General features: G+C 40.9%; 1 protein-coding gene and 1 non-coding gene across 2 annotated transcripts; both read right to left on the bottom strand.

The window, feature by feature from the left end:
• CRCP (CGRP receptor component) lies at nucleotides 1-24,330 on the bottom strand. Its single transcript, XM_054287203.1, has 6 exons — nucleotides 24,186-24,330; nucleotides 21,242-21,278; nucleotides 19,824-19,922; nucleotides 17,567-17,661; nucleotides 7,462-7,519; nucleotides 1-402 (listed from the first exon to the last, which is right to left on the bottom strand). Exons 1-6 carry the CDS (start codon nucleotides 24,191-24,193, stop codon nucleotides 259-261), a joined length of 441 nt encoding a protein of 146 aa, XP_054143178.1. The 5' UTR covers nucleotides 24,194-24,330; the 3' UTR covers nucleotides 1-258.
• Nucleotides 24,331-24,400: 70 nt separating this feature from the next.
• On the bottom strand, nucleotides 24,401-24,471 carry TRNAG-GCC (transfer RNA glycine (anticodon GCC)). The gene has a single exon. It is a non-coding gene; the product is annotated as a tRNA-Gly (tRNA).
• Between the last annotated feature and the right edge of the window lie 1,607 nt (nucleotides 24,472-26,078).

Below are 26,078 nucleotides of genomic sequence, written 5' to 3'. Positions count from 1 at the left end.
GGAAAGGAAAAATCCCCAAAGATGCAGAGCCCCAGCACTCCTGAGGCTGCTCCACTGCAAACCCTGGCACTGCCACCCCCGTACATGACAAACCCCCCAAACAATACTGTCCTTTTCCCTGCTTCCTTGTGAACAATTGGTTCCCTCATCACCTCCAAATCATAAAAATCTGAATGTATTTTACAGTTATAATACAGGATTGAACTGGTATCAAGCCCAGACTAAGAGCAGCTGGTTCTCTTCTGGAAGTGCTGCCTGCTATGCCTGGTCACCTTTGTGTTCTGCTGCCATTGCTGAGTCCCTGTGCTGCTCCTCTGGGTCCCCTGGCAGGATGTTGGTGACTGTCTGCAGGAGGGACTCGATCTGCTCCTCTGTCAGCCTCTCCTCGCTTTCCTCCACCATCTGCAGGTCAAAAAAAGCCCAAAAAAACCCCATTGGCATCATCAAATCCACACTTCCTCCCTCAGGGAGAAGGACTCAGCTCAGCAGGGAAGACTTTGTCAAGACACAGCCTGAGCTCATCACAAAAGCATTTTACAAAGCAGAAAACTCTTGGAATATTTAAAAAAAAAAAAGAGAAAAGAAAGAAAGAACTCCATTGTTCAGCACGACAATTGGCACTGTGTAATGAGATCCTGATTTCCTTACAGCAAGGAAAACATCACCCTGGGAACAGCCTGGCTTCCCCTAAAGCCTCCCTCAACCTCCACATCCTTGTCCTGAGCCAGGCTTTTCCTTTAGCTCAGATGCAGCCTCACTTTCCTGACCTTTCTCCCAAATTTCTGTGTTTTCCTGGGATATCCTGAGAGGAATTCCCTGGACTTTGGCATCTCATGCAGTACCTGCAGGAAATAATCAGCCCATCAAAGAAACCACCTCATCCTACAGCAGCTGTACCCCACTGGAATTTGCTTGGATTGGGAGACTCCTGGATATAAAGACATTTAAAAGCTCTGAGCAACATCAAAAACACTGTCATGACTCAACTCCATGATTCCAGCAGATTAATTAGGGACCTACTCCCACTGTGGAGCTGTGGCAGCTTTTCCATCACTGCTACCAGCAAAACAACTGCCCTAATTTATAGGCAGCTGTTAAAAGGGGAAAAAAGCTTGTCAGAGGACTGGAAAAGCAAGTCAGAAGAACTCTTCAAACACAAATGAAACCAATTAGGATTGTGGGGTTTGAGTTGTCTTTTTTTTACAGCAAGTCCTTGAGAATGGCCTTTGAAGAGGAGTGATTTATAGTAATGATGTTCCAAGTCAATGCAGGTTTAATCAGCTCTAGCTGCAAACTGCCAGCTCTTCAGATGCCTTCTGAAAAGCAGAGTGGGACTTCAACTCATTTTTGTGCAAAGAGGACTCTGAAGAAAAACAATCCGATCATCTTTCATCAGTATCATCCACAGATCTGCACACACACAGAGAATCCACTTCTCAGCAAAAGGCAGACACTGAATTTCCATTTGTTAATGACTTTCTGGGGACTATCCCCATCAAAGGATGAAATCCCTGTGGAGTGGCTTTCCAGGCTCAGCAACTACTGTAGGACTCAGGCTTGAACAGCAGCCCTGGCTCTGCTCCCCAGCAGCTGCTGCTCTGCACTCCCTGTGCTGACACACACTCACATCCTCCTGCCCTGGGAGAGCCCCTGGAGCTGATTCCTGCCAGCAATTTACAGGGAATCATCTCAGCTCACCTTGGAGCATCAGCACCACTCCAGAAGTGTGGAAGTAGAAGATATCCCTGGAACTAAATGTTCTTTCAGGTGTCTCCCAGCCCAAACTATTCTGGGATTGAGATTCCATGATCAAATCCGCTCCACCACTCCTTGCTGCCAGTGCTGCTGACAAATCCCTCCTCTGCAATGAGCTGTGCTGTTCAATCTCACAGAGGATGATCAGCCTGCCTTTCACACTGGATTATGGGGTTATTCATTTCTGGAATTGGGGTTATTAATTTCTGGATATGGGGTTATTCATTTCATTTCTGTTACACTCCATTCCAAGGTGGGGTAGGTGCTGTGGGAGCAGGAGCTGCACAAAGAACCAAACCAGGAGCTTTGGACACCTGGATCACTCCAGGTAGGATCACTGAACCAATGTCTCCCAGATTTGTTACCATCCCTCAGGAAACACCACTTGGCCTTGTTCAGATTTGATTTATTGTATCCATAAAGTCCAACACTCTTCCCATTTTAATTTTATCCAAATCTGTATCTCCTCTCCCTGTTTTTCCCTCCACTTTCTCCTTTAGGTGCTTGCTCTGATGACATCAGAACTCAAACAAAAAGAGGAGACAGAGCTCCCAAATTCCCTTCCGCTGACACATCCAGAAGGAAGTGGGAATTCCTTCAATTCCCGTAGGGATTTCTGATCAGCTCTTACCAACTCCTGACTTTAAGCAGAACATGTGAATTCTAATCCTGTTTTCTTCCCTGCTCCCCAGTGACTCCAGATGAGTAATGCCCCAATGCCAGCATGAGCAAGCCCTGGGATGTGATTTTTGTGGCCCAGCACGAGGCTGACAGACTGCAGGCACAGACACAGCAGCTCTGGGGGTTGCTCTGAGCCCCAGAAATCCCAGCTGAGCACGAAGCTGATGAAAGAAAACCATCTCTGCTGTTTCAGATGCTCTGGTGCTCTAAGTGATCTCATTAAAATGTTGTTTTAGAGATGCCAGCCCCTGCACTGACGAGGGGATGGAGCTCCCAAATTCCCTCCTGCTGACACATCCAGAGGGAAGTGGGAATTCCTTCAATTCCTGCAGCAAAATTCACCTTTTGGTGCCTCTCCAGCAGCTCTCAGGAATCACCCACAGACACAAATCAACACTTAGCAGGATGGACAGACAGCTTCTTAGTCATATTGATATTTCAGCCTTATTTTGTTGTGATATTATTTGAGATTTCAAAGGCTCAAAAGCACAAACTGTGAAAATAAATTTTTTTCACTCTTTCAGGAAGTGAAAAAACCAGCCTGAGATGATTTATGACAACATCAGCAGTGAGGAAGCAGCAAAGCAACGAGCCAAAAGGAAAAATTCAAAAATTAAGCCCAGACAGCATGTAGATAAAGAGGCAAATGAAACTGTCCTAAAGGAAAACAGATCTCAGGGGAACAGGAGGTCACTCATTCCACATTCAGCAGATGTTCTCAGCCTTCAGATTTACAGCTGCAAGACAAAATACCTCTGATGCTGAGAGCACCAAGAAATATGGTGCTGAGGAGAGAAATGAGATGTAAAAAGCAGCCCAAGAGGCAAAAAAAACCCCCAAATGGATTCAGGTGCCTCCTTTTCCAGCAGCAATTTCACCAATCCTGGAGGAAATGTCCAGCCAAAAGCCCTGCACTGGCTGAAGCTGCTCCAGAGCCAGACTGAGCCCATAAGCAGCCAGGAATGCAAAGTTTATAGTAAAGAAAACAAAAATGCAAACGTGTGGAGGGAGGGGATGAGCTCAGATGTTGATGTTGGCAGTGCCACCCAGCCCTAATGGGAACAGTTCCCCTCTCAGAGGATGCCATGGGAAAAGTTTGGGGTATTTGTGACCAAAGTTTGGGGTGTTTCTGACCAAAGTTTGGGGTATTTCTGTCCCAAGTTTGGGGTGTTTCTGACCCAAGTGTGGGGTGTTTCTGACTAAAGTTTGGGCTGTTTCTGACCAAAGTTTGGGTGTTTCTCACCCAAGTTTGGGGTATTTCTGACCAAAATTTGAGGTGTTTCTAACCAAAGTCTGAGGTATTTCTGACCCAAGTTTGGGGTGTTTCTCACCCAAGATTGGGGTGTTTCTCACCCAAGTTTGGGGTATTTCTGTCCCAAGTTTGAGATATTTCTGACCCAAGTTTGGGATATTTCTGACCCAAGTTTGGGGTGCTTCTGACCAAAGTGCTGCTGGCCTCAATATCTGCAGATTTGAGTGAGGAGCAGAAGTGGATTGTGACAGAAATGTAATTTCTGCATTAAAAGCCCCCTGATGCCACAACTAATTGTCACTGCTGCTTTTCAGCATTCAAGGCTGTGCTGCCCCAAAATGACTCCAGGGCTTTAGGAGAATTTGCTGCAGCACATCAATGTCATTCATCACCACACCCAGAGTGTGCTACCTGTGAAATGGGATTATTCACTCACCTCAGGACTCACTCATCATCTCTATTTCACACAAATTAGAGCAGTTTGATACTCAATTTTCATTGCAATATATTCATAAAATCAGCAATGCTCCCATTTAGTTTCCACAATGCTCTACATCTAATCAAAGAGGAGAACTTTATAAATTAATTGGTGTAAAATTCTCTCAGCTCAAACAAAAAGCTGCACATTCCCCCTGCAGCTCCAATTGAATTCTCAGAAATTCACAGGCAGCCCATGAAGATAATCCCAAGGATTAAAGTGTTTATTCATAAATTAAGGTGTAAATAAATGTCACAGACAAGTGGAAGCACAAAATCACTCAGGACTGTCTAAATTCCTTTTTTTACTCAGTGAAACAAGGACAAACATCTTTAATTCAAACCATACCTATCCTCTGTGCTTACCCAAATAAAAACAGAACTTAAGAGACTTCATCCTCCTCCCTGTGCTGCTTTCAGTGCTAATGTTTATTTGGTTTAGTCTCCTGAGCCATAACAATAAATCAAGAATGAAGAATAAATAAAGCCACACTGAAGAACCCCAAAAAGTCCTGAAGGAACTGAGAAATTCTCTCAGCATTTGGTCAACAAACCTCAGCATCAAAGAACAAGCTGTGGGTTAAAAGCTATTGTTCATTGGAATAATAAGCTAAGAATTAGATTTTTAAATAATCAGTGAAGTGCAGCAATCAAGGAAATAGGGGCTCTGATCATTTCCAAAGCAATCAAGCACATAATTTACCTCCAGTGGGGGAGGGAGATGTTTGATGAGAAAATCACTGTGATTTCCTCCTTTGAGCAGTGATTTCAAACTGCTCAGCACCACATCAATAGGAAAAAACACATTAAAAAAAGAAATAAAGTAAAAGAATGAATGATTGAATTAATGTCCCTCAGAGATAATTAACCAAAGGCAAGGCAAAACACACGGTTGAGAAAATAAACTGTTTAAACCCCCTTAAGATCTTTCATTTTCCAAAATATTTTCCACTATAAAAGACAATGTGCCAGCCTGTAAGTATGAAATTCTCCAAGGTAGAAATACATTTTTAAAAAGCACAAAATCAAAATCTGCTTTTCCATTCCGAGAGAATTTTATTTTATATATTTATATATAATGATATATTTAATATATTTCTTTAAAGATATAAAAATATATATTTAAATAAATATTTAATATATTATAGTTAATATTTTATATTTTAAAATCTATTATATAAATATATAAATATTTATATAAAATAGTTTATATTTCATATATATCTTTAAATATATATAAATATATATTTAAATATATATTTAATCTATTATAGTTAATATTTTATATTTTAAAATATATTATATAAATATTTAAATAAAATAGTTTATATTTAATCTATTTCTTTAAATATATATAATATCTATTATATCTATTATATCTATTATATATTAATATATTATATATATTATATTATACATACAATAATATATAATATATATTTCAACATATACTTATATAGAATATTTTATATTTAATATATTTCTTTAAATACATTATATCTATTATATATTATATATAATAGATATATTAATATATTATATATATTATATTATACACATAATAATATATAATATACATTATTATATATAAATAGAATAAATATTAAATATAAAAAAATATATATACTTAAATATATATATATTTATATTATTTTTGTATAATATTTTCTGTGTAGGCAGGATAACAATCAAAGTAGGACAGAGGGGAAGAGACAGCCAAAGCCATGCAGTGACCTGAGAGCCCCAAAAGGTGACTGCATTTAAAGAAGGGAAGAAAAGGCTGCAGATGGCAATTAAATAAATCTTTCTGAGCACATGAAGCCAACAAAGGTGTGAGAAAGGCTCCAATTGTGGTTTCTGACTGAATAAAGCTCCTGCTTGGGCTGCTGGTGGACACTGATCTCCTCTGAGAGGCTTCCAGCATTTCCATCTCTGCCCCTGGGTGACACAAGGAAAATGCTCCTATGGTCCCTCTTTAATTCTTCCCCTTTTCTTTACAGTAAATCTGATCCTGTTCCTCCTCAGCTTGGTTCCAGGGCAAGATTGCAAACAGATGTTCTTAATGCAAGAGATCTTTATTGAAATAATATCCTGAGTGTAACAAGCTCTTTATTACCACAGGGGTTTGTAGTCCTCAGGAGATGTTTGAGAGAACAGCAGCATTTATTTCTGTTTAGTGACAATTCCTCTGTGCAGCTGAATTATTCTTACACTGACAATGGCTACTTTATACCCACTTCTCATCCTGCATTATTGCTCATTTCTTTTTAGAATTTCGGATTTTAGTGTAACAAAAAACCATTTAAAACAGGGAAGATGTAAAAAAATCAAGTATTCCATCACAGAGCGGCACAGCAAAAATATTAAATATATTCTCATTTAAAATACTTTTATAAGTCACCTTTGATGACTGCAATGGCCATTTTAAATTAAACAAAAGAGAGGTGGAGAATTGGTCATTTTAAATTAAAAAGAGAGAGGTGGAGAATCTGAGAGGGCTCTGAGAGGAAGCTGAGTGGATTTGAAGCAGGGAAGATGTAAAAAAATAAAGTATTTAAAACAAGGAAGATGTAAAAAAATAAAGTATTCCATCACAGAGCTGCACAGCAAAAATATTAATTATATTCTTATTTACAATACTTTTATAAGTCACCTTTAATGACTGCATTGGGCATTTTAAATGAAAAAAAAAAGAGAAGTGGAGAATCTGTCTGAGAGGGCTCTGAGAGGAAGCTGAGTGGATTTGAAGCAGGGAAGATGTAAAAAAATAAAGTATTTTAAACAGGGAAGATGTAAAAAAATAAAGTATTCTACCACAGAGCTGCACAGCAAAAATACTGAATATATTCTTATTTGCAACACTTTAATAAATCACCTTTAATGACTGCATTGGGCATTTTAAATGAAAAGAGAGGTGGAGAATTGGTCTGAGAGGGCTCTGAGAGGAAGCTGAGTGGATTTGAAGCAGGGAAGACGTAAAAAAATAAAGTATTTTAAACAGGGAAGATGTAAAAAAATAAAGTATTCCATCACAGAGCTGCACAGCAAAAAATATAAAATATATTATTATTTAAAATACTTTTATAAGTCACCTTTAATGACTGCAGTGGGCATTTTAAATGAAACAAAGAGAGGTGGAGAACTGGTCTGAGGGGAAGTTGAGTGGATTTGAAGCCGTGGAGGTAAAATGTGCATAAAATGCAGGGATCCATTCAGTCCCTGGCCCATGAGGAAGCAATTACTGAATTATCTCCAAGGTTCTGGCTGCTTGGACAGGCCCAGGCATTGGTACTCACCAGCTGGATCTCCACTGCACTCACAGGCCTGTGGTTGAGCAGCTGCAGCTTTTCTGCCCTGGTAAAAGCACAGGGAAGAAAATTCACATTACCGGGGGGTTTGGGGATGAAAAGCACAATGAGGAAAATGCACATTACTGGGGGTTTGAGGATTGTTGGGAAATTTAGGTGACTAGAGACTGGAAAAATACAAAGCCGTGGCTAATTCCAAGTTTTGCACCTGCTAGATAGCGTGTCCTTGGGCCTAGCTGTAGTAGGATAACAAATAGTGAAAGAGACATGAGAAAAGAGAGATGTAACCCCTAAAGAATGAGGAAGAGTTCATGGTATAGTTTAACCAACAGATTGCTTGGCTTACAGAATATTCATAAGCTTATTATTTGCTGTATAAGTGTTTGATGCTTTCTTTAATAAACTGGACCTGTGATGAACCAGCTGGTGTCCTGGTCCCCTTCCTACGACAGAGGATGAAAAGCACAATGAGGAAAATGCACATTACTGGGGGTTTGAGGGTGAAAAACACAATGAGGAAAATGCATATTATGGGGGTTTGGGGATGAAAAGCACAGTGAGGAAAATGCACATTACTGGGGGTTTGAGGATGAAAAACACAGGGAAGAAAATGCACATTACTGGGGATTTGAGGACGACAAGCACAATGAGGAAAATGCACATTACTGGGGGTTTGAGGATGAAAAGCACAAGGAAGAAAATGCACATTACTGGGGATTTGAGGACGACAAGCACAATGAGGAAAATGCACATTACTGGGGGTTTGAGGATGAAATGCACAGCGAGGAAAATGCACATTACTGGGGGTTTGAGGATGAAATGCACAGCGAGGAAAATGCACATTACTGGGGGTTTGGGGATGAAATGCACAATGAGGAAAATGCACATTATTGGGGGTTTGAGGATGAAATGCACAGCGAGGAAAATGCACATTACTGGGGGTTTGCACAGTGAGGAAAATGCACGTTACTGGGGGTTTGAGGGTGCCCTCAGTGGTGCAGTGATGCAAACACACTGCTGATAACTCAGGGATGAAATGTCACTGCCAGGAATGGTCCTGGCTGGCTCTGCAGAGTGGTAGAAGTGCCATAATTTGGATATTTGAATGATTTGGGGATTTTCCTGTGCTCAGCCACGCTGCTGTTGGCCCAAGGTGGCAAGCAGAGACCCTGAGATCACTACTGTGCAAGCATTAATTATTAATTAACTGCTGCTTTGTTAAAGTCTGCAGAAATGTTAAACAACTCAGCAGACACCCAAAACTTCTGCCATGAACACACAACCACAAGAACAATTTTCATACCTAAGGAGTTCCAGTCCCATCAAACAGGAGCAATTTGTTTTTTTCTTTTAGCCCACTGCAAATACAAAGTTCCAGCAGGGAACTACAATTTGCAAAAAACGAAATCTTGGCATTTATTACCTTCTCCAAGGTAGAAATACATTTTTAAAAAGCACAAAATTAAAATCTGCTTTTCCATTCAGAGAGAAAAATGTGGAGAAATTTGTTCCTTAAAAAAAGATGTTTCATCTTCAGCATTAAATAAAGATGAACCATTCTCATGGTGAGCTGAACATCCCTGACTTTTTATTATAAGGCATTTTAAAGCATATTTAAATGGATTTTGGAGGGTTTAAAGCATATTTTAACTGATTCTGGAGAGTTTAAATAAAGCATATTTAAACTGATTCTGAAGGGTTTAAATAAAACATATTTAAACTGATTCTGGATGGTTTAAAGCATATTTAATCTGGTTCTGGAGAGTTTAAAGGATAATTAATCTGATTCTGGATGGTTTAAAGCATATTTAATCTGGTTCTGGAGTGTTTAAAGCATATTTAATCTGGTTCTGGAGAGTTTAAAGCATATTTAATCTGATTCTGGATGGTTTAAAGCATATTTACACTGATTCTGGATGGTTTAAAGCATATTTAGTCTGGTTCTGGAGGGTTTTCCCCAGAGGGATTTTAGAAGGAAACCTCACAGCTTTTAAGAGAACACAGATCACTCCATGTTTGCAACCACCAATTTCTGTGTGTCTGGAGATACCTCAGAGATATAATTTCATTTCAAAAGGCCTCTGCCACTGGCTGCTGGATCATGCAGCTAAAATTTCCATTTTCATCATCACTTTCAGCTTCAGAAGAAAAAGCTTGTGAATTTTCCATCCAGCATTTGTGACATATTAACAAACCCTAACAGAAAGATCCAGGAAAACCTATTATTTATTTATTTATTATTAATTTGCTTTGCTTTTGGAGAAATAAAATATGTTTCCACTGGTGATGGGAAGCAGGGAATCCACCTCCTTTGTTTTCCCATGGTAATTTGGTGTTTCCAACACGAGGCCATGGAGAGCAAGGCTGGATTTTGCTCTGAACTCAGAGCACTTTCCAGGCAGACAGATGAGGTGTTTACAACTGCTGCCATCTACCAGAGTCATAAAAATCAGGAATAAAACCCAATAATGGCAGGAGAGGAGCACTCAAATCCTTGACATGGAAAGCAGGTGATTTAAGGAATCAATGAGAGATAAAACTCACTTGTGTAAAAGCAAAGCTGAAGGCAGCACTGCCATGCAGAGCTGGGGAAAAAATATTAAATAATAATTTGATTCTATAAAAATCTGGCCAATTCAGCTGGAGTTTTGGAAGATTTTTCCTCCAGAGCAGGGAATTCCCTGCTTTGGTACCTGATGGAGGCAGAGTTGGTGCTTTCAGTGCTCTTTGCTTTGCTCTCTGGCCAAGCAAATGTTGGTGCTTAATTTCCAGAGGTTTCCAACTCCTCCCTGTAAAAACCTCCCCCCCCCCCACCTCCTCCTCCTCCTCCTCCTCCTCCTCCCCCAGCCCTACTCACAAGGACAGCCTGTGATGAATTAATATTTTACCCAAGTTTCTCTCACATGACACTTCAGAGCCTTCTCAAACAACTCTTTCTTCTCTTCTGCAGCAAAACACATCCCAATCCCCCAGCTCCACGCAAAGCACATTATCTGACTTTTATTAAATCAATTTCCTCATCCTCTTCTTTTCAAAGTAATATCCTTGAAATATAAACCCCAGAGCCAAATAAAGAGGATCAAATGGCAAAAGCCATTTTATGGCTGAGCTGAAGAATGCAAACCTGATTTATCCAGAGCTCTTTTCAAGCAGGTGGGGCTGTGTTTATCACAGGAAGATTACTGGCACAGCAGCAGCAAGCAGAAATAAATTAACACCAATTACACATCGTGACTAAAACAATCAATTAGTGCAACTGCTGGTGTTTCCTGAAGAAATAGAGGGCACAACAAAAAAAAGGTCACCTCTCCAAGAGATTTTGCTTATAAGTACTCCAACTCATTAGGGATAGACAGAAATTTTACACTCAGGCCAAACAGATCCTAAAAGCATCATTTCAGGGGATTTGCAGTTTTTGTAAATGTGTACAGAAGAATGAGAGAGAACTGGCAGTGATTAACACATTCAGATGTGGCAGCTGAAGGATTTCATGGCTGGTTTTGATCAGCAAAGCTCCCTACTGGAAAATGATGCAGAACAACACAAAGGAACAAGCAGCAGGGCGCAAAAAAAAGCCCCAAAAGCTGCATAAATGCCATATTTCATCTGGAACTGCTTGTGCAGCACAGGCACTAATTAACACCCCGACACAAGGATCTTTAGGCATGCTAATGTGTAATTATGAGGGAAGCAATGAAACAAACACTCCCAAAATGTCTCTAAAATGCATTTGATAGGAAACTGGATTGCTCAGCCCTCAGGAGAAGGCAGAGGTTTGAGTGGGAGCTCAGTACCCACTGCACCTTTTTAATATTGAGCCAAAAAAATTTACTGCAGGGACCAGGTTCTGGGTCTGATCCCAAAAACTGACTGCTGGGACCAGGCTCTCTGTGTACCTGCAATTTCCTGATCCCAAAATCTGACTGCAGGGATCAGGCTCTGGGTCTGGTCCCAAAATCTGACTGCCGGGGTCAGGCTGTGTACCTGGAATTTCCTGATCCCAAAATCTGACTGCTGGGACTGGGCTCTGGGTCTGATCCCAAAATCTGACTGCTGGGATCAGGTTCTGGGTCTGATCCCAAAAAACTGACTGCTGGGACCAGGCTCTCTGTGTACCTGGAATTTCCTGACAGCAGACACACAAATGAAAACCTGAATAACCACAATTTCATCAGAGATTAGCTTTAAGTAAGGCAACCATGCATTAGGATCAGCCCTCATTGCAGTGTTTGGCTTGGGCACAGAGCTAAGCTTGAATTTAGTTCATGCTCCATTAAATCTAAAAAGTAAAATTAACTTTTTTCAGCTCCCATGAATTGATCTTTACACTTCCTACAGCACTCAGGGCACGCTGGTGCTTGTTAAATCAAAGGGGAAATGTTCCACTCATCCAAACAGAAGGTGAAGAACATTTTCAGCCTCATTGCCCCCAAATTTCAGCATCTGCATTTTCCCTGCCCTGCCTGGATTTTAGCACCAGTTTGGAACACGAAAGCTGCTCACTCAAGAGGAGAATCCATACAAAAGATGAGTGACAGAGAAAGCAATTTTCTCACATAAAAGTAAGATCCCACTAATCAGAGTTAATGGGCCGTGCTGCAGACTTGTACAGGACCTGCCTGCTGAGAAATCCCAACATGGCAATTCCTGCTGTGAAACCCCACCATGGCAATTCCTGTGAAGAAATCCCAATGGGGCAATCCCTGCTGAGAGATCCCAATAGGGCAATCCCTGCTGAGAGATCCCAATAGGGCAATTCCTGCTGAGAAATCCCAATAGGGCAATTCCTACTGAGAGATCCCAATATGGCAATTCCTGCTGAGAAATCCCAACATGGCAATCCCTGCTGAGAAATCCCAACATGGCAATTCCTGCTGAGAAATCCCAATGGGGCAATTCCTGCTGAGAAATCCCAACATGGCAATCCCTGCTGAGAAATCCCACCATGGCAATCCCTGCTGAGAGATCCCAATGGGGCAATTCCTGCTGAGAAATCCCAATGGGGCAATTCCTGCTGAGAAATCCCAATGGCAATTCCTGCTGAGAAATCCCAATGGGGCAATTCCTGCTGAGAAATCCCAATGGCAATTCCTGCTGAGAAATCCCAACATGGCAATTCCTGCTGAGAAATCCCACCATGGCAATCCCTGCTGAGAAATCCCAACATGGCAATTCCTGCTGAGAAATCCCAATGGGGCAATTCCTGCTGAGAAATCCCAACATGGCAATTCCTGCTGAGAAATCCCAATGGCAATTCCTGCTGAGAAATCCCAATGTGGCAATTCCTGCTGAGAAATCCCACATCCTGCAGCCCTGGGGCTCAGCTTGTCCAGGATGGAAAAATGCTCTGGAGTGGCTTTGGGGACACACACAAAGCTCAGGCTGCAGGGGACAAAAACCTGTGCAATTATAAGGAGGAAAAGGGATCTGAGGTCTGTGTGAGGGGAGAGTGCTGGAGGAGGAGAAAATGTTGAGTTCCAACCTAAAAATCCTAAAAAACATTTCTACAGGACAAAAACCACCTCTGGGTCATGTTCAATATCCCAGAACAGACAGCACAGTCCTACATTGATACATCCATTCTAAAAAATAACACAAATACTTGAGTGTCACAGACATGTTTTATGAAAAATCCTTTCCTTAAGACTTTTTATCCTGAGAAGCTGAGAAGCCTCAAAACCAGAATGTAAACAATGATTATCTGCTGCTGTAAAATGCAACAAGTAAATCTTTGATTGGTCCATGTTGGTTGTTTCTAATTAATGGCCAATCACAGTCAGCTGTCCAGACTGTCTGTCAGTCACAAGCCTTTGTTATAACTATTTTTCTAGTCTTAGCCAGCCTTCTGATTAAATCCTTTATTCTATTCTTTTAGCATAGTTTTAATATAATATATATCATAAAATAATAAATCAGCCTTCTGAAACATGGAGTCAGATCCTCATCTCTTCCCTCATCCTATGACCCCTGCAAACTCCACCACACTTGCATGCTCTTGTGGAAATTCACACAAAATGCACCATTTTCTGTCAGCACTAAGCAAATTTTTGCAGTTTATATTTTAACCAAAATCTCCTCTGTGTGCTGGTACTGCTCTTTTTTAATCTGCTGAACTCCCAGAGTGTTTTTCCTGCAAGAGGTCTGGGTAAGGAGAGAAGAGTGCCAAGATCCAGCACAGAGAGCTAAAAAAACCCTTCAAACATCTGTGCCTGAGCAGAAGCACATTTATCCTGAGGAATGGATGTTTGAGGGTTACTGGGAAAACCATGAAGGAACAGCTGGACACACAAGCAGGGCTTTGATTCCTGCTGGAAATATAAATCCCATGCTCCTCAATCACCCACGGCAGCTTTCAGTGCCTGAGTCCTGAGCACAGGGTCTGGCTGAGGGAGGATTCCCCCAAAATGGGAAATCACAGCCCCAGTGGGTGCTGTGATTCTCCACAAAGATTCCCACTGGAAAAGCTGAGAATAATCTCAAAATCACTTAAATGATGCTGTTGTTCAATGAGCACAATGCTGACTTGCTGCTGAATATTCATTTTGAAAGCTCTGGAGGAGACAAAAATCACAAAGCAAATCCTTCAGCCTTTCATATTGCAGAGGTTTGTATCTGTTGTAGCTTTTGGCAGTCATGAGGGAAAATATTTTCTAGAAGTACTGAAGATTTTCAGCTCAACACTTCCTCAGCTGTGTTGATTTAAAGACAAAAAGGGCAATGTTCCTGACCAGTTCTTTTAAAATTATAAAAATATGCAGTGATTGGGAATTTGGTTATCCCAAAATTAGATACAAGATAGGATATCAGTGGCAGGAAGAAGCACAAGCAGAGCCAGTTTTCATTGAACCATAATTATAGAACTCCAGTTTAATAAATGTTCTTTTCATGCAATGCAATTCACTCTAAGTTACAAATATGAAGCCATTTCAGCACTAAGACTGGAAAATGAGCTGCTAGTGGCAAATTCTATTTCCAAGTACAACATGGCTCACTGAACTGGAGCTTCAGCCAAAGCCTGAGGCCTCAACAAGGTAATAATAAAATTCATTATGTGAGTTCAGAGCTGTAGTTTTAAAAATATCTCAGTTCTACAGTTTGAATTTTAGCAAAGTAATGATTAAAAACTATGGGAGAAACTGGTTTACCACACCTTAACTGTGTCAGGGAAATATCTGGCTTTGAATTTGCTCCATTTAGCAAGGCAGCATTCTGAAATAACTCTGGAATATTTGTTTGCACACATTGATGTTTTTAAAATTGATTATTTAAAATCTGCCTTTTAGGAAGGGGTTTTTTTTGTGTCTGTAACACTAAAGAGACAAATCCATTACAAAATGGATGGTAGTGTGTTAACTTGATTTTTTGAGTGGCAAAAATCAGTGATAACAGAAGGATTTGAGGTGATTTTCAGAATTTACCAGAACTATGTTACCAGTTCTCTCACAGGAGCACAGGCATCACGTGCAGCCTGACATCCTGCAGGGCTGTGGAAGGAAAAATAAGAATTCCCTGGATTCAGAGCTGTGCTGTGCCTCAGTTGCTGGCGCTTCCCTGGCTGCTGTCTCCTCCCAGCCGGGGATTCTCCCATCCACGAGCACAGCCTAGTGCTGAGGGCAGCAATCACAGCCTGGGCAGGGCTGCAAATCCTGGGCTTCTGCTATTAGGAAATAGGCTAAGCCTAATTAACAGCATAAACAGGCTGCTTAATTGTTTCCCCTCAGATTAGAGGTGGAGTCATGAGAAGAATGTAAAGGGCAGGGAAGCAGTTTGGGGTGATGGGGTGCTGCTGACCCTTTAACCAGAGTGAATTGTGTGAGGACAGACCCCAATTAACACAAATCAATCTAATCAGCCACTGCAGAGAGCTGTTAGCAGCACTGACAGTGTCTGAGCAGCTCAGAGAGCACATTTTGGGGTGCCTCACCCAGAAAGGAAGCAGCAAAGAGAGTCTGGAGCTCATTACTCTTGGTGGGAGGAGAGGTCATTGCAGGGATCACACAAGCAAGGTCCTGGAAGAGCAAACGCTGCAAACCTTTCCTCTCTGAGGGAGGGAAGCTCTCTGCACACAGCTGGAATGAAATCCCTCAGCACCACCTGCATCCCACAGGATGGAAACCATCAAAGCCTTTTTATTTAACAAGAGGAGCAGTGTTGAAATGACCTTGGGTAGGAATCAAAGACAGCTCCAAACTGCCTTGGAGGCATCACTGCTTTAAGTGGTTTAACATAAAGTGCCCTAAAGAGAATTCACCCCTTGTGCCCTCTGTGCTTTGGGGTGAAGGGGCTGCCAAATGAGCCCTGACAATGGAAAAGATCAGAAAAAAAGGAGTGCCAGGATCACACAAAACAATTCTGGGTTTTATTCTAGCACGTGGCAGAGTTGGGAAGTTCTTTACCAGATAAAAGTTGTACAGGATGCTCACAAAACAAATGTGAATTTGTCACCTACACCACTGGCTGCTCTTCATTCTCATCCTGCTGCCACCATGCACAAGAAATGATCTGAGAATAATTCTTGTGCTTCAGTGCCTCAGGGAAAGGACACACAGGATGATCCCCAGCCTCAAAGGCACCTCAGAGCATCCATAAAAAATGGAACAGTCCAAAAGCTCATTTACAGCTTGTAACTGTTCCAACCTTCCCAGCTCACTGAACAAGCAGCTGTGGGAAGGTGAATATTTGGGTAGAGCTTCTACAAAGGTGCTCAGCACTGTGGGAGACAGAGAATCTGTAGCTGGAAGTTTCTCTGTCATAATTTAGATTGTTTAGTATTTCACTCTAGGAGATCCCATCAAGGGGAGCAGTTGCAGTGCAGCAAACCTAAAGTGATAACACTAAGAGTTAACCCTCAGAAATTGATAACACCAAGAGTTATCCCTCAGGTTCTGGTCAAATTCTACCTTAAAAAGTTTAGAAATGAGCTTTAAATAAGAATAAACACTTTGATTTTTAATGGGAGTTTTACACCAATATTATTCAGTTGTTTTACTATAAAAAATCCTGCTCTGCTACTTCTTCCTAAACTGCTGCCCTGCACTGACAGCAAAGCTTATTTCTCTTCAGAAAGGGCTGGTTTACACTTTTACCAGAAGGGAAGGATGCTCACTACTACTCAGGAAATGTTTGCTGCCAATTTTAAGACCTCTCAGTGCCATATTACCACCTCTTTACACCTCTGGTGTTTTTATTGCAGAGTATTTTCTTTTCTCCATGCCTCAATCCCTCCAGAAAATAATGAGGATACATAAATGAGTATCCTGCTGGATAAAATGAGGGTTAAACACTGATTTACTGAGCTGGCAAAGAAAGCACAATTCTCCAAGCACAGTTCCAGGGCAGGATTCCCAAGGAACAGCAGAGCTGGATGTGCCTGGCTGTAGAGAGGGGGCACTGAAAGCCCAACAAAAAGCTGCCAATCTGCTCTCCCTACTCTGGACAGCCTAAAAACCTCCCTGCAGCACTGCAGAGCCCTCCCTGTGCATTCTGTGGCACTACCAAATGATTGAAAAGTCTTTTTCCCAGAGGATGAACTCCTTGGGACTAAAAACACACTCAGTGTCTGAAAAACTCCTCCTCTGTGTGAAGGAGAAGTTATTTAGAAGCACTAAATATTGGGTTTATTCTGCTTTAGAAGTCAGGAGTGATCAGAACTCTCCAAAATTGGCCAGCTGATTCCATTTCTGTTTACATCAGGCTTCAGTCCCACTCTGCAGAGCTCCAGGAGGATTATGTGCCTCAAGACAAGCACTCACAGAGGGGAAAAAAGCCCTTGGAGTCTTGGAACTGCAAAGGAAATCTTTTTCTTTCCCAAAATAACAACTGGGTGTTCAGCTCCACAGGAAACTGATGGGGAGGAACAGGGGGGTGGTTGATACAATATTTAAAGAACTGAAGTGTAGATCTCAGATATCCTGCACAAACAGCACATAAAGATGGAACTACCCACAAGTGAAGGAAAATATGTTTGGCTGAGCACTTAAAGAATGGCAGAAAATCCTTAAAATCCATGAATCAGATCATCACACTGCCCACAGGATCTGTTTGTCAGCATTGATTGAGTTTTTACTGCTGTTCAATGCACAGCTCCACTTACTTGGTTAATTTATGGTCTTTCATTGCTACCAGGAACTCCCTGACAGTCTCAGGGCTCTGGTACCTGCAGGGTGTTTTTGAGATGTACTTCAGTGTCTGCAAGGGACAGAAAGAAAAGATGTATCATTTAATTACCAATTAATTAATTATTAATTATTTAATTCATACTTGTTTTACCAGTTGTGTATTGAACAAATACTCTGAAAAGTCTCAAGAAAAACTGGACAACCAATTCAGGTTTGGACATCAACTTTATCTGAGCTGTTCAAAGCACAAAACTGCAAGCTGAGGAATACAGGAAAGGGCTGAGTTTTAGCTCTGCCTGCTAAAAAATCTCTCTTGTGTTTGTGAGACATTTGCTTGGTTTGCTCCTTGTTTGGATTTTGTCTTTTAAAAGCACACAGGAAAGTTGAATTCACCCTAAACCCAAGTTTTCATGTGCTCAGTGCCAGGAATATTCTCACTGCCAGCCCAGAAATCTCTCTTTAAGATCTCTAATCTCACCTTGTTTTTACCCTTTACCTGCATTTTTGGCAGTTTTAAGCTGATAGAAGCAGATTAAGAGGCTTGTTATGAAATCTACAAGGGTATTTTGCTATTCAAAATTAATTGAGACAATTAAACTTTGATCAGTTTTTTCCATGTAACACCTACCAACCCCAACTTTGACAGCAAATGTTCCATTTATTTGCTTTATTTACAATAACAACATTGAGCAGGTGGATAAAAGAATTACATTACACAAAGTAATCTGAATTAAGTAAAAAACCCAATTTGTTGATAAAAAACCCCACAAAAATTGCAGTTCATAGCTGACCTTTCACTGGAAGTGACTTTAAGTCTTCCTAAATGTTTACTGTTGCTTGAATTAAACCCCAAAATGAAGACTTGGAAATAATTATAATTTATTATTAATTTCTTTAAGCCTTGTCTGATCTTTCCAGATAAAATGAAGCTGTTATTCACCACCAGTGATTGAAATTAAATCATTATATTGTCATGTAAATTAATTATCTCACAGGAGTAATTTCTCTTCCAGGTTCATATTTTTTTTTGGCAATTTCAAATCGACGAGAAAGCAAAAAATACAGAAAAACAAAACTCCTTTGATGGAGTCACTCCAGTGCCAATGGATCCAACTCTGCAGGGAGCTTGTGAAGAAATCCAAAGACAACCCTATAAAATCAAATTCTGCTTTTCTTTCAGTCAAACACAGAAAATCCACCCAGAATTGACACCAAGCACCCTAGAGGTATTTAACCCATAGAATAAAAAAGCAATTCAAGATTTCAAGTGCATCCTGATCAAATTTACTTACAGGATCTCCCTCAGCTGTTTCCCAGAGGTGCAGGAAGAGACTGTCAGTCTCCATGAAGATTTAATTCCCATTTTTGGTAAGCCCCTATTTTGTTGAACACAAGGCTCAGGAATTACAACCTCTGTACCTTTTTCAAACAAAGCCAGAACTCAAACAAAACCAAAGCCTAGGCCAGATCTTATCCACATGAGTGGGTTCAGGGCTCAACAGAATTACTCATGCAAGCAAAGGCAAAGAGCTTTCAGCTGCCTGCCAGGCACTGCTGCTCATGCAATTCTGCAGCACACACACAATGGCTCCCTCTGCAAGGCTCTGGGAAGTTGCTCATTTATTTCAAATAAATTTGTATTTGTATTGTAAGATTTGTATTATAAGATGTTAGAATTCCTTCCCAGCAAGGGATGAAATGTTTATTGCCCACCTGGCATCCAAGTGATGTTATGTGTGCGTGGGGTTTGGCTTTTCTTTGGATCAAAAACCAATTCAGATGATCTGTTTGGGCTGGGAATGATTGATTTAGTTCTGTTGATTAAAAAATACCATGTAATCTGTGCCTCAGCTTTGAAATCATCATCTTAATTTCCACATTAGGTGATATCACAAATTCATCAGATGATAGCAAGCTCTGCTCTGTGTCTTAAAAGGATGAAATTTTTAGAATTAAAAAAATCCTAACAAAATTAAACAGCTGAAAACCAGGGGGTTTGAAATATTGAAATTCTTTTATAGATTTTAAGAACAGCAACTGCCTAACTCTGCCCTGACAGCACAGTGACCCTACAACCACAGAAAAGTGCAGATAAAACATTTTATTATGGTTTGAATCAGGGGAAATTTGATACCAAATTATCAATACACAGCATTGCAGCTTGAATTATTGAATTATTGGATTATTGCAGCTTGAGCCAAGTGGTAAGTGGATTTTCCCAGTGCTGCTCACCTCATACATGATTGTGTTCAGGTTCTGCTGCCCAGAGCTCTGCTTGGCTTTGCCACTCTCCTTACGCTGCTGCTTGAGATCAGTAAGTAACTGGTACACCTAAAAATAAAAATAAAGAGGTTTAGAGCATCTGACAGCATTTTACCTACAAATATTCCAGCAAGAAATCATAAATGAAGAGGAAATTCCTAGCAGCCAAACAACAAAAAATGTGAGGTTGCTCTGGTGGATGGGCCAACAGCTGGAATGAGAAATGTTTTGGCCCCAGAGAGGTGAATAAGGATGTAAATATTTTTTTTAAAGCTGTGATTATTTTAAAGAGATGAATGGAACTTTTTCAGGTGTTTTGCTCCAGGTTTTGCGGTATATCCAGAGCAAAGCAACAGAGCCCTTCTCACTGTTCATACCCTCATTTGCACCTGGCTTCACTCAAGATCCAGCCTGGAGAATCACAAACTGACAGTTCCAGAGAAATAAGACACCAAACATTTCCAGACAGTGAGAAACATGAACACAACCAGCTACAAACCCTCCATTACTGCACACCTCCCTGGAAAAGGAACCTGGCAATGCTGAAATCAAACTCAGGCTGTGAGCTCTGAGAACACAAAAGGACAAGAAGCTCACAGGGATGTGCAGGGTGGAACCTGGTGTGCAAAGTGCAAAGCATCCCTGGATTTACACAATTTTGGCTCTGCAGTGGAACTGCCACCGGGGAGAGGAGCAAATGGAAAGGGATCAGCAGTTGGAGGGAATCAGTACTTTAAAAAATCATATTTGTTATTTTTTTGACATTATTTTAACAGCCAGACATTGAACACCAGTTGGGTGCCAGGGTCTTCTCTATTTCTCAGAGGAAATTCAGCAGAGTTCTGCCCAGATGCCTCAATACCACTCACCAGGTGCTGCTCTGCTGTTTGCGGGATAAAACACCTCAAGATTAACTTCAGAACAGAATGAAACAGCTGCAATAAAAAGCAGCTTCAGCAATACAATAACACAGACAAAACCACCTGGGTTATTAAAACTGCTCCAAAAATTAAATTAATCAGCAAAGCAAAATATTTCCATTACCAGGCTTAAATTAAACCAGGTAAATTAAACATTTCTTTCTACTCCCCTTAAAATGAGAGAGGAAAAATACTCTCTCATTATATTTTTCAGAATAATCTCAAGACCAAACAAACAATACTACAGTACCCAGTACTAGCAAAACCATTTCCAAACCTTCTTCAAAAAGAAGATTTTTTTTTCTTGTTTTTTTTTTTTTTTCTTGAAACCAAACCAAATGCAAGGAAGAGGAAATTCCCTGCAGGTTTTGCTGATTGCCACTGCCAGTTTCAGCTTCCAAAGATTATACAAGGGAGTGATGACATCTTGGAATTGCTGCTTTAAAAGCAGAATGAAGACAAACTCACCTCAAAGTTACTCAGCAATGCAGCATTTGCATCTTTTCTAAAAGGAAAAATGAAAACAGTTAATTATTATCCAAATGGAACTGTTTGAAGCTTTTCTTTGCCCACTCACAGACACTAAAAGAAGTTGAAGAAAAAAGCCCCAAAACATCTTATTTTGGTGATTCTATAATTGCCATCTCTGGGAAATATTTTCCATGCTGTCAGTAAAATTGTGAATAAATATTGAGGATATTTTGCACAGTTTGCCCCATAAATCATAACACACTTGTACAACACATTCCTTTCACTCAGTCACCCTATTTTACTCTCAGCCAATTTCACACACTCAAACCAAATTTCTTTGCTTCTTAGGAAAAAAATGCCTCAGATTTTATTTAAATAAAGACTGATGGGGAAAAGAAATCAGATTACAAGCACTATTGTCTTTATCAGTCAGGAGCACCCTGAGTATTTTAGTACCATGGACACCTGTGTGTGTATAGACATAAACAGGGTTTAATTTTTATGTGTTGTACTGAATGAAAAAAAACCAATTTATTGCATTTCCTCTTTATTTATTCTCCCCATCTTTATGTGCCTGTTCCTATATTAAGGCTGAGTTTCCTAATTTCCACTTCCTCAGTCCTCATTAAGAATCCTTATCCAAGGCTGGCAGGGTGACTGCAGAGCACGCCTTTATTCCTCCTGGACATTGTAAATTTATACATTTAAAGTATAAAAAGGGAGAAAACCTGCCCCAGAACATCCTCTGTTCCCTGAACAACACATTCTGCTGAGCAGTCAGCAGCCACAACAACAGAAAGTTTCCATACAAAAGGAAAAAAAAAGCTTTTCTCAGGTCTGCGCAGCAGCTTAGGAAAAAGCAAATTAAAAAAACCAACAAAAAAGGTACAATGTGATGTTAAGCACCGGGAACGGCCTGAATAGAACTGTCACGTTCATCACTTTCAAATGGTAAATGCATCCACAAACTTCCACAGGTTCTAGCATTGTTTTTAAATGAAAAGGACCTTCTAAAATACGCTGAGATGAACTTCAACTTCCATTTCGCTGACCCGAGTGAAACTTCAGCAAGTGAGCTCAGGCACGCATTAGTTTTTCATTCATGTTTCCCAAACCATATATAGCTTTTGTTGGGAGGGAAATGCGAGTCTTCAGAATGTTTGCATTCAGCAGGGCCCTACAGAAATCCCCGCGGATCAAAGACATTCTATAGGGACAAATACGTGTGGAATTCTTCGGCTGAAAGGGGGTGAAACCAACACGCGGCCATGCAAATGAGGCTGCGGAATCAAGGGTTGAGAATGAAATTATTTAAGATAATTCCTTTCCTTCTTTCATTTTTCATTCCAATCCGCTTTGCCGTTCAGAAAAAACTTTTTTTTTTGCACTTCTGCCAACGAGTCAGTCTCAAATCTTCAACAGCTCTGAAATACCAGAATTATAAATTGATCAATTTTTGCAATAGAGATAAAATTTCCTTCGGTCCTCACAGCTACCAATTTTACAGTCAGGAAACAAGGAATTCTGAATAATGGAATCTAATGTGTATTTTTAAGCAGTCAGCTCAACACTTCACTTAATTTTTATGTGATTAAGACTTAAGCAGAAAGGTAAAAAATTTCATGGTATTTACCAAAAATATAAACACTTTTCACAATCTATTTGCCCAAATTTTAGCCTAAACCAAAATACTCTTGAGTAGGGCTGCATATATCAAAAATATCTTAGTACAGGGCATCGCAGATTTACAAATATCACAGACACTTCATATTTTTAAGTCTGCTGCTTCACATTTGTTATATATTTAAACCTCACAGTTTTCTGAGAGATCTTTTCTCTAATAACAGATAATTCTGCTAAGAAATACAGAATAATTCTGATAAGAAGAATCCACAGTAAGAACTTGGAGAGTTTCCCTTCCAAATCAGGCAGGAGGCAAAAGAAGATTAATAAAAACTCAGCGGATGTGTAAGAAGCATCACAGATTTTTTTATTAATGCTATCAAAAGAATTTTTCTCAGTGTACAACAGCCAGAACAGCTCATTTCTCTGCAGGCTGCTTTCATATTAACACTGTCATACAAACCTGTACTTCAGCAAATGTTTAATATTTTTTACCAAATTCTGATTTTCATGCTCACAGTAGAGAAGATTTCATGATAATGAAGCATCCCCGAATTACAGGGCTGCAGGAGCTCAGTGACTTTGAGGGATACATCCTATGAGCAAACGCACTAGAGAAATTAAAATTAAATGAAAACTAGAAATTTAACCAGCTCCACAGAACTCGTGAGATTTTAAGCTTCAAAACAGGTCAAATCTTATTGTTTTGTGCCCAAAACACACGGTAAGAAGGCCTGAAAGAGCCACCAGCCAAAATTCTGACTCTCTTGCTGCGTTTGCAATCGCTGGCACAAACTCCTCAGGTTTTTTCCTTCTCCAGCATTTCCAGCTCCTACACAAAGTTCACAGGAATAATGAAAAATTCCCATTTTGCCTCTTGCAGGGCAGAGGGGACAGGAGGGGATAAGAGCAGGATTCAGGTAGAGCCACGCTGCCTTTCACCCCAACACCCTATCTGACAGGAATTTTAATAAAACAAACCCTTCTGACATTGACCAGAACTCACTGCTGGGTGCAATAAACCCCTCATGGATTTATTGTAAACTCACACCCCTCACGGATCCACTGTACCCTCACACCCTCATGGATTCACTGGACTCTCACACCCGTCAGGGATCCATTGCACCCTCCCACCCTTCACGCACAGACCGACATGGATGTACCCCCTCCCACACCACATACAGATGCACCCACACACCCCATAGAGATTTTCCCCACACAAACCCCGCTGAGATGCCCCGCAGCCCCGCTGTGGTCACGGCAGGGCGGCTCCGAGGCCCGGCCCTGCCGAGTGCTCCCCCCTCAGGCCCTTCCTTACACCTCCATCTTGTCCTCCCCGGCGCGGCCTCCCTGAGGATCCTCCTGCTATCCCCGGGCAGCCGCAGCCCGGCGGGGCACGGCGGGGGAGCAGCGAGCCGAGACCCGGTGGAGCTGAAGGAGGATTTGGCGGCCGCGACGGAAGCGGAAAAGGAAGGAGAAAGAAGGAACTTGAAAAAAAAAAAAAAAAAAAGAGTGAGGCGGAAAAAGACCAACTGCATTGGCCGGGAATCGAACCCGGGCCTCCCGCGTGGCAGGCGAGAATTCTACCACTGAACCACCAATGCCCGTGATGAAGAGAGTGCTTTTATCGCAGCTTTTGTTCGTATACCATACGGAAAATTGTTTAATTTTTCTCCGAAATCACCCAGACTGACAATTAGCCGCTGTTAACTGTGACAAAGGCAAAACAGCATCGCGAAAGTACTTTCAAATCAAATCTTTAACCACGTGCGGAGTGCTGCAGGGCTGAGGTAGTTGGGTAATACTCGTGTTGTCTTTTAAAGCACACATACGTCAAATTCATCCTCACCGTGCCTTCCCCAGCTGTCACCGTGACTCTTTCCCATCTAAATCATGTGCTATTAAATTTTCCAACTGCTCTTTTCACCCTTAGTAAAACCAGTGAAACTTCAATGGGTGAAAACAGCTGAAAATTCTAATGGAAACAGCAAGGAAAATTACCTGGCCGGGGAAATATTAATTCCTTCATTTTGACATTATCTCTCAGGGAAAATTTCATATGCAGACCCAGCACCTCTAACTCCCCAAGGAGTGTCACACAGATGCATTTGCTTGCTTGCAGCTGGGATTTAAAATCCTTTTAGGGATTTGGGGAACTGAATGGGTCAGACTTGTGCCCACAACCTCTGCCTTGCAATTCCAGCACAAAACCCACCAGCCCCTGTTTTCTCCATGACCAAACCAGACAAAATTAGTCATTTTCTTCTCCTTGGAGTGTTGCAAATCCCAAACAAATTCAGAGTAACATGAGCAAACTGCTTTAGGAACAGTCTCCAGTGCCAGGACAGTGGGCAATGAGCAGCTCCCAGTTTTCCAGAAACTTCCATCACCAGATATAGAAGTGCTGGGCAAAATTTAAAAGCCAACTGCAAAGGCTTTTCAGCCCTTTTAATTTGAAAACCCCTAAAAAAAAGTTTTCGTGGGCATGTGCACCCATCACACACAGACAGAAATTTATTTATACCTCAGAATAATTTATTGTGGAATAAAAAAGGGCCAGGAGAGAGCTCTGCGAGCTGCTGGTGTGACTCAGAGCACAGGATGTGATGGATGCTGCCCTTTTTCATGTCAGGATTAACTGGCCTTGTAAATTGGCCAAAAGTGGCACAGCAAAAGCTCTGTGACTGCTCTGCCATGTCCCAAACCCTGCTCATGCAGCTGCCTGAAAGAAGGGAAAGGATGGCAGGTTTCATGTGAAAATACTGCATTTCCAGACAATCAAATTTCAGGGTTTCACTCCAGAAATCTGCTAATCCTTGTCGGCCTCTCACCACTTCCTTCAGCCGAGGGTTCAGAACCTTCAGCACAATAATCCTAATCCTTTATATCTCTTTATATCTCTCCCCAGCAGCAAATTATTATATTTATTTCCACAATTTTGCCAAAATTTCGCTTTCCTGATATGTTTTTTCTATTTGTTCCCCGAAATTTCACTTTCATGACACGTTTTTTTCCCACCCTTTCCCCAAAATTTCAATTTCCTGACACATTTTTTTCCACCATTTCACCAAAATTTCAATTTCCTAACATGTTTTTTCCACCCTTGCCCAAAAATTCCGCTTTCCTGGCACATTTTTCCACCCCTTCCCTAAAATTTCACTTTCCTGACGCATTTTTTCCACCATTTCCCCAAAATTTTGCTTTCCTGACA

Source organism: Melozone crissalis, unplaced genomic scaffold, assembly GCF_028551555.1.
Source record: "Melozone crissalis strain CALT ecotype California unplaced genomic scaffold, PUWL_Pcris_2 ptg000057l_1, whole genome shotgun sequence".
NCBI lineage: Eukaryota > Metazoa > Chordata > Aves > Passeriformes > Passerellidae > Melozone > Melozone crissalis.
This window is presented reverse-complemented; position numbering and strand designations above follow the sequence as displayed.

What these genes read in the sequence shown, in the direction of transcription:
- CRCP (XM_054287203.1), bottom strand. An exon ending in TGAACACAATCATGTATGAG is followed by an intron (nt 17,662 to 19,823) that starts GTGAGCAGCACT and finishes TGTCCCTTGCAG; the next exon opens with ACACTGAAGTACATCTCAAA. An exon ending in AAAGACCATAAATTAACCAA is followed by an intron (nt 7,520 to 17,566) that starts GTAAGTGGAGCT and finishes TGCTTTTACCAG; the next exon opens with GGCAGAAAAGCTGCAGCTGC.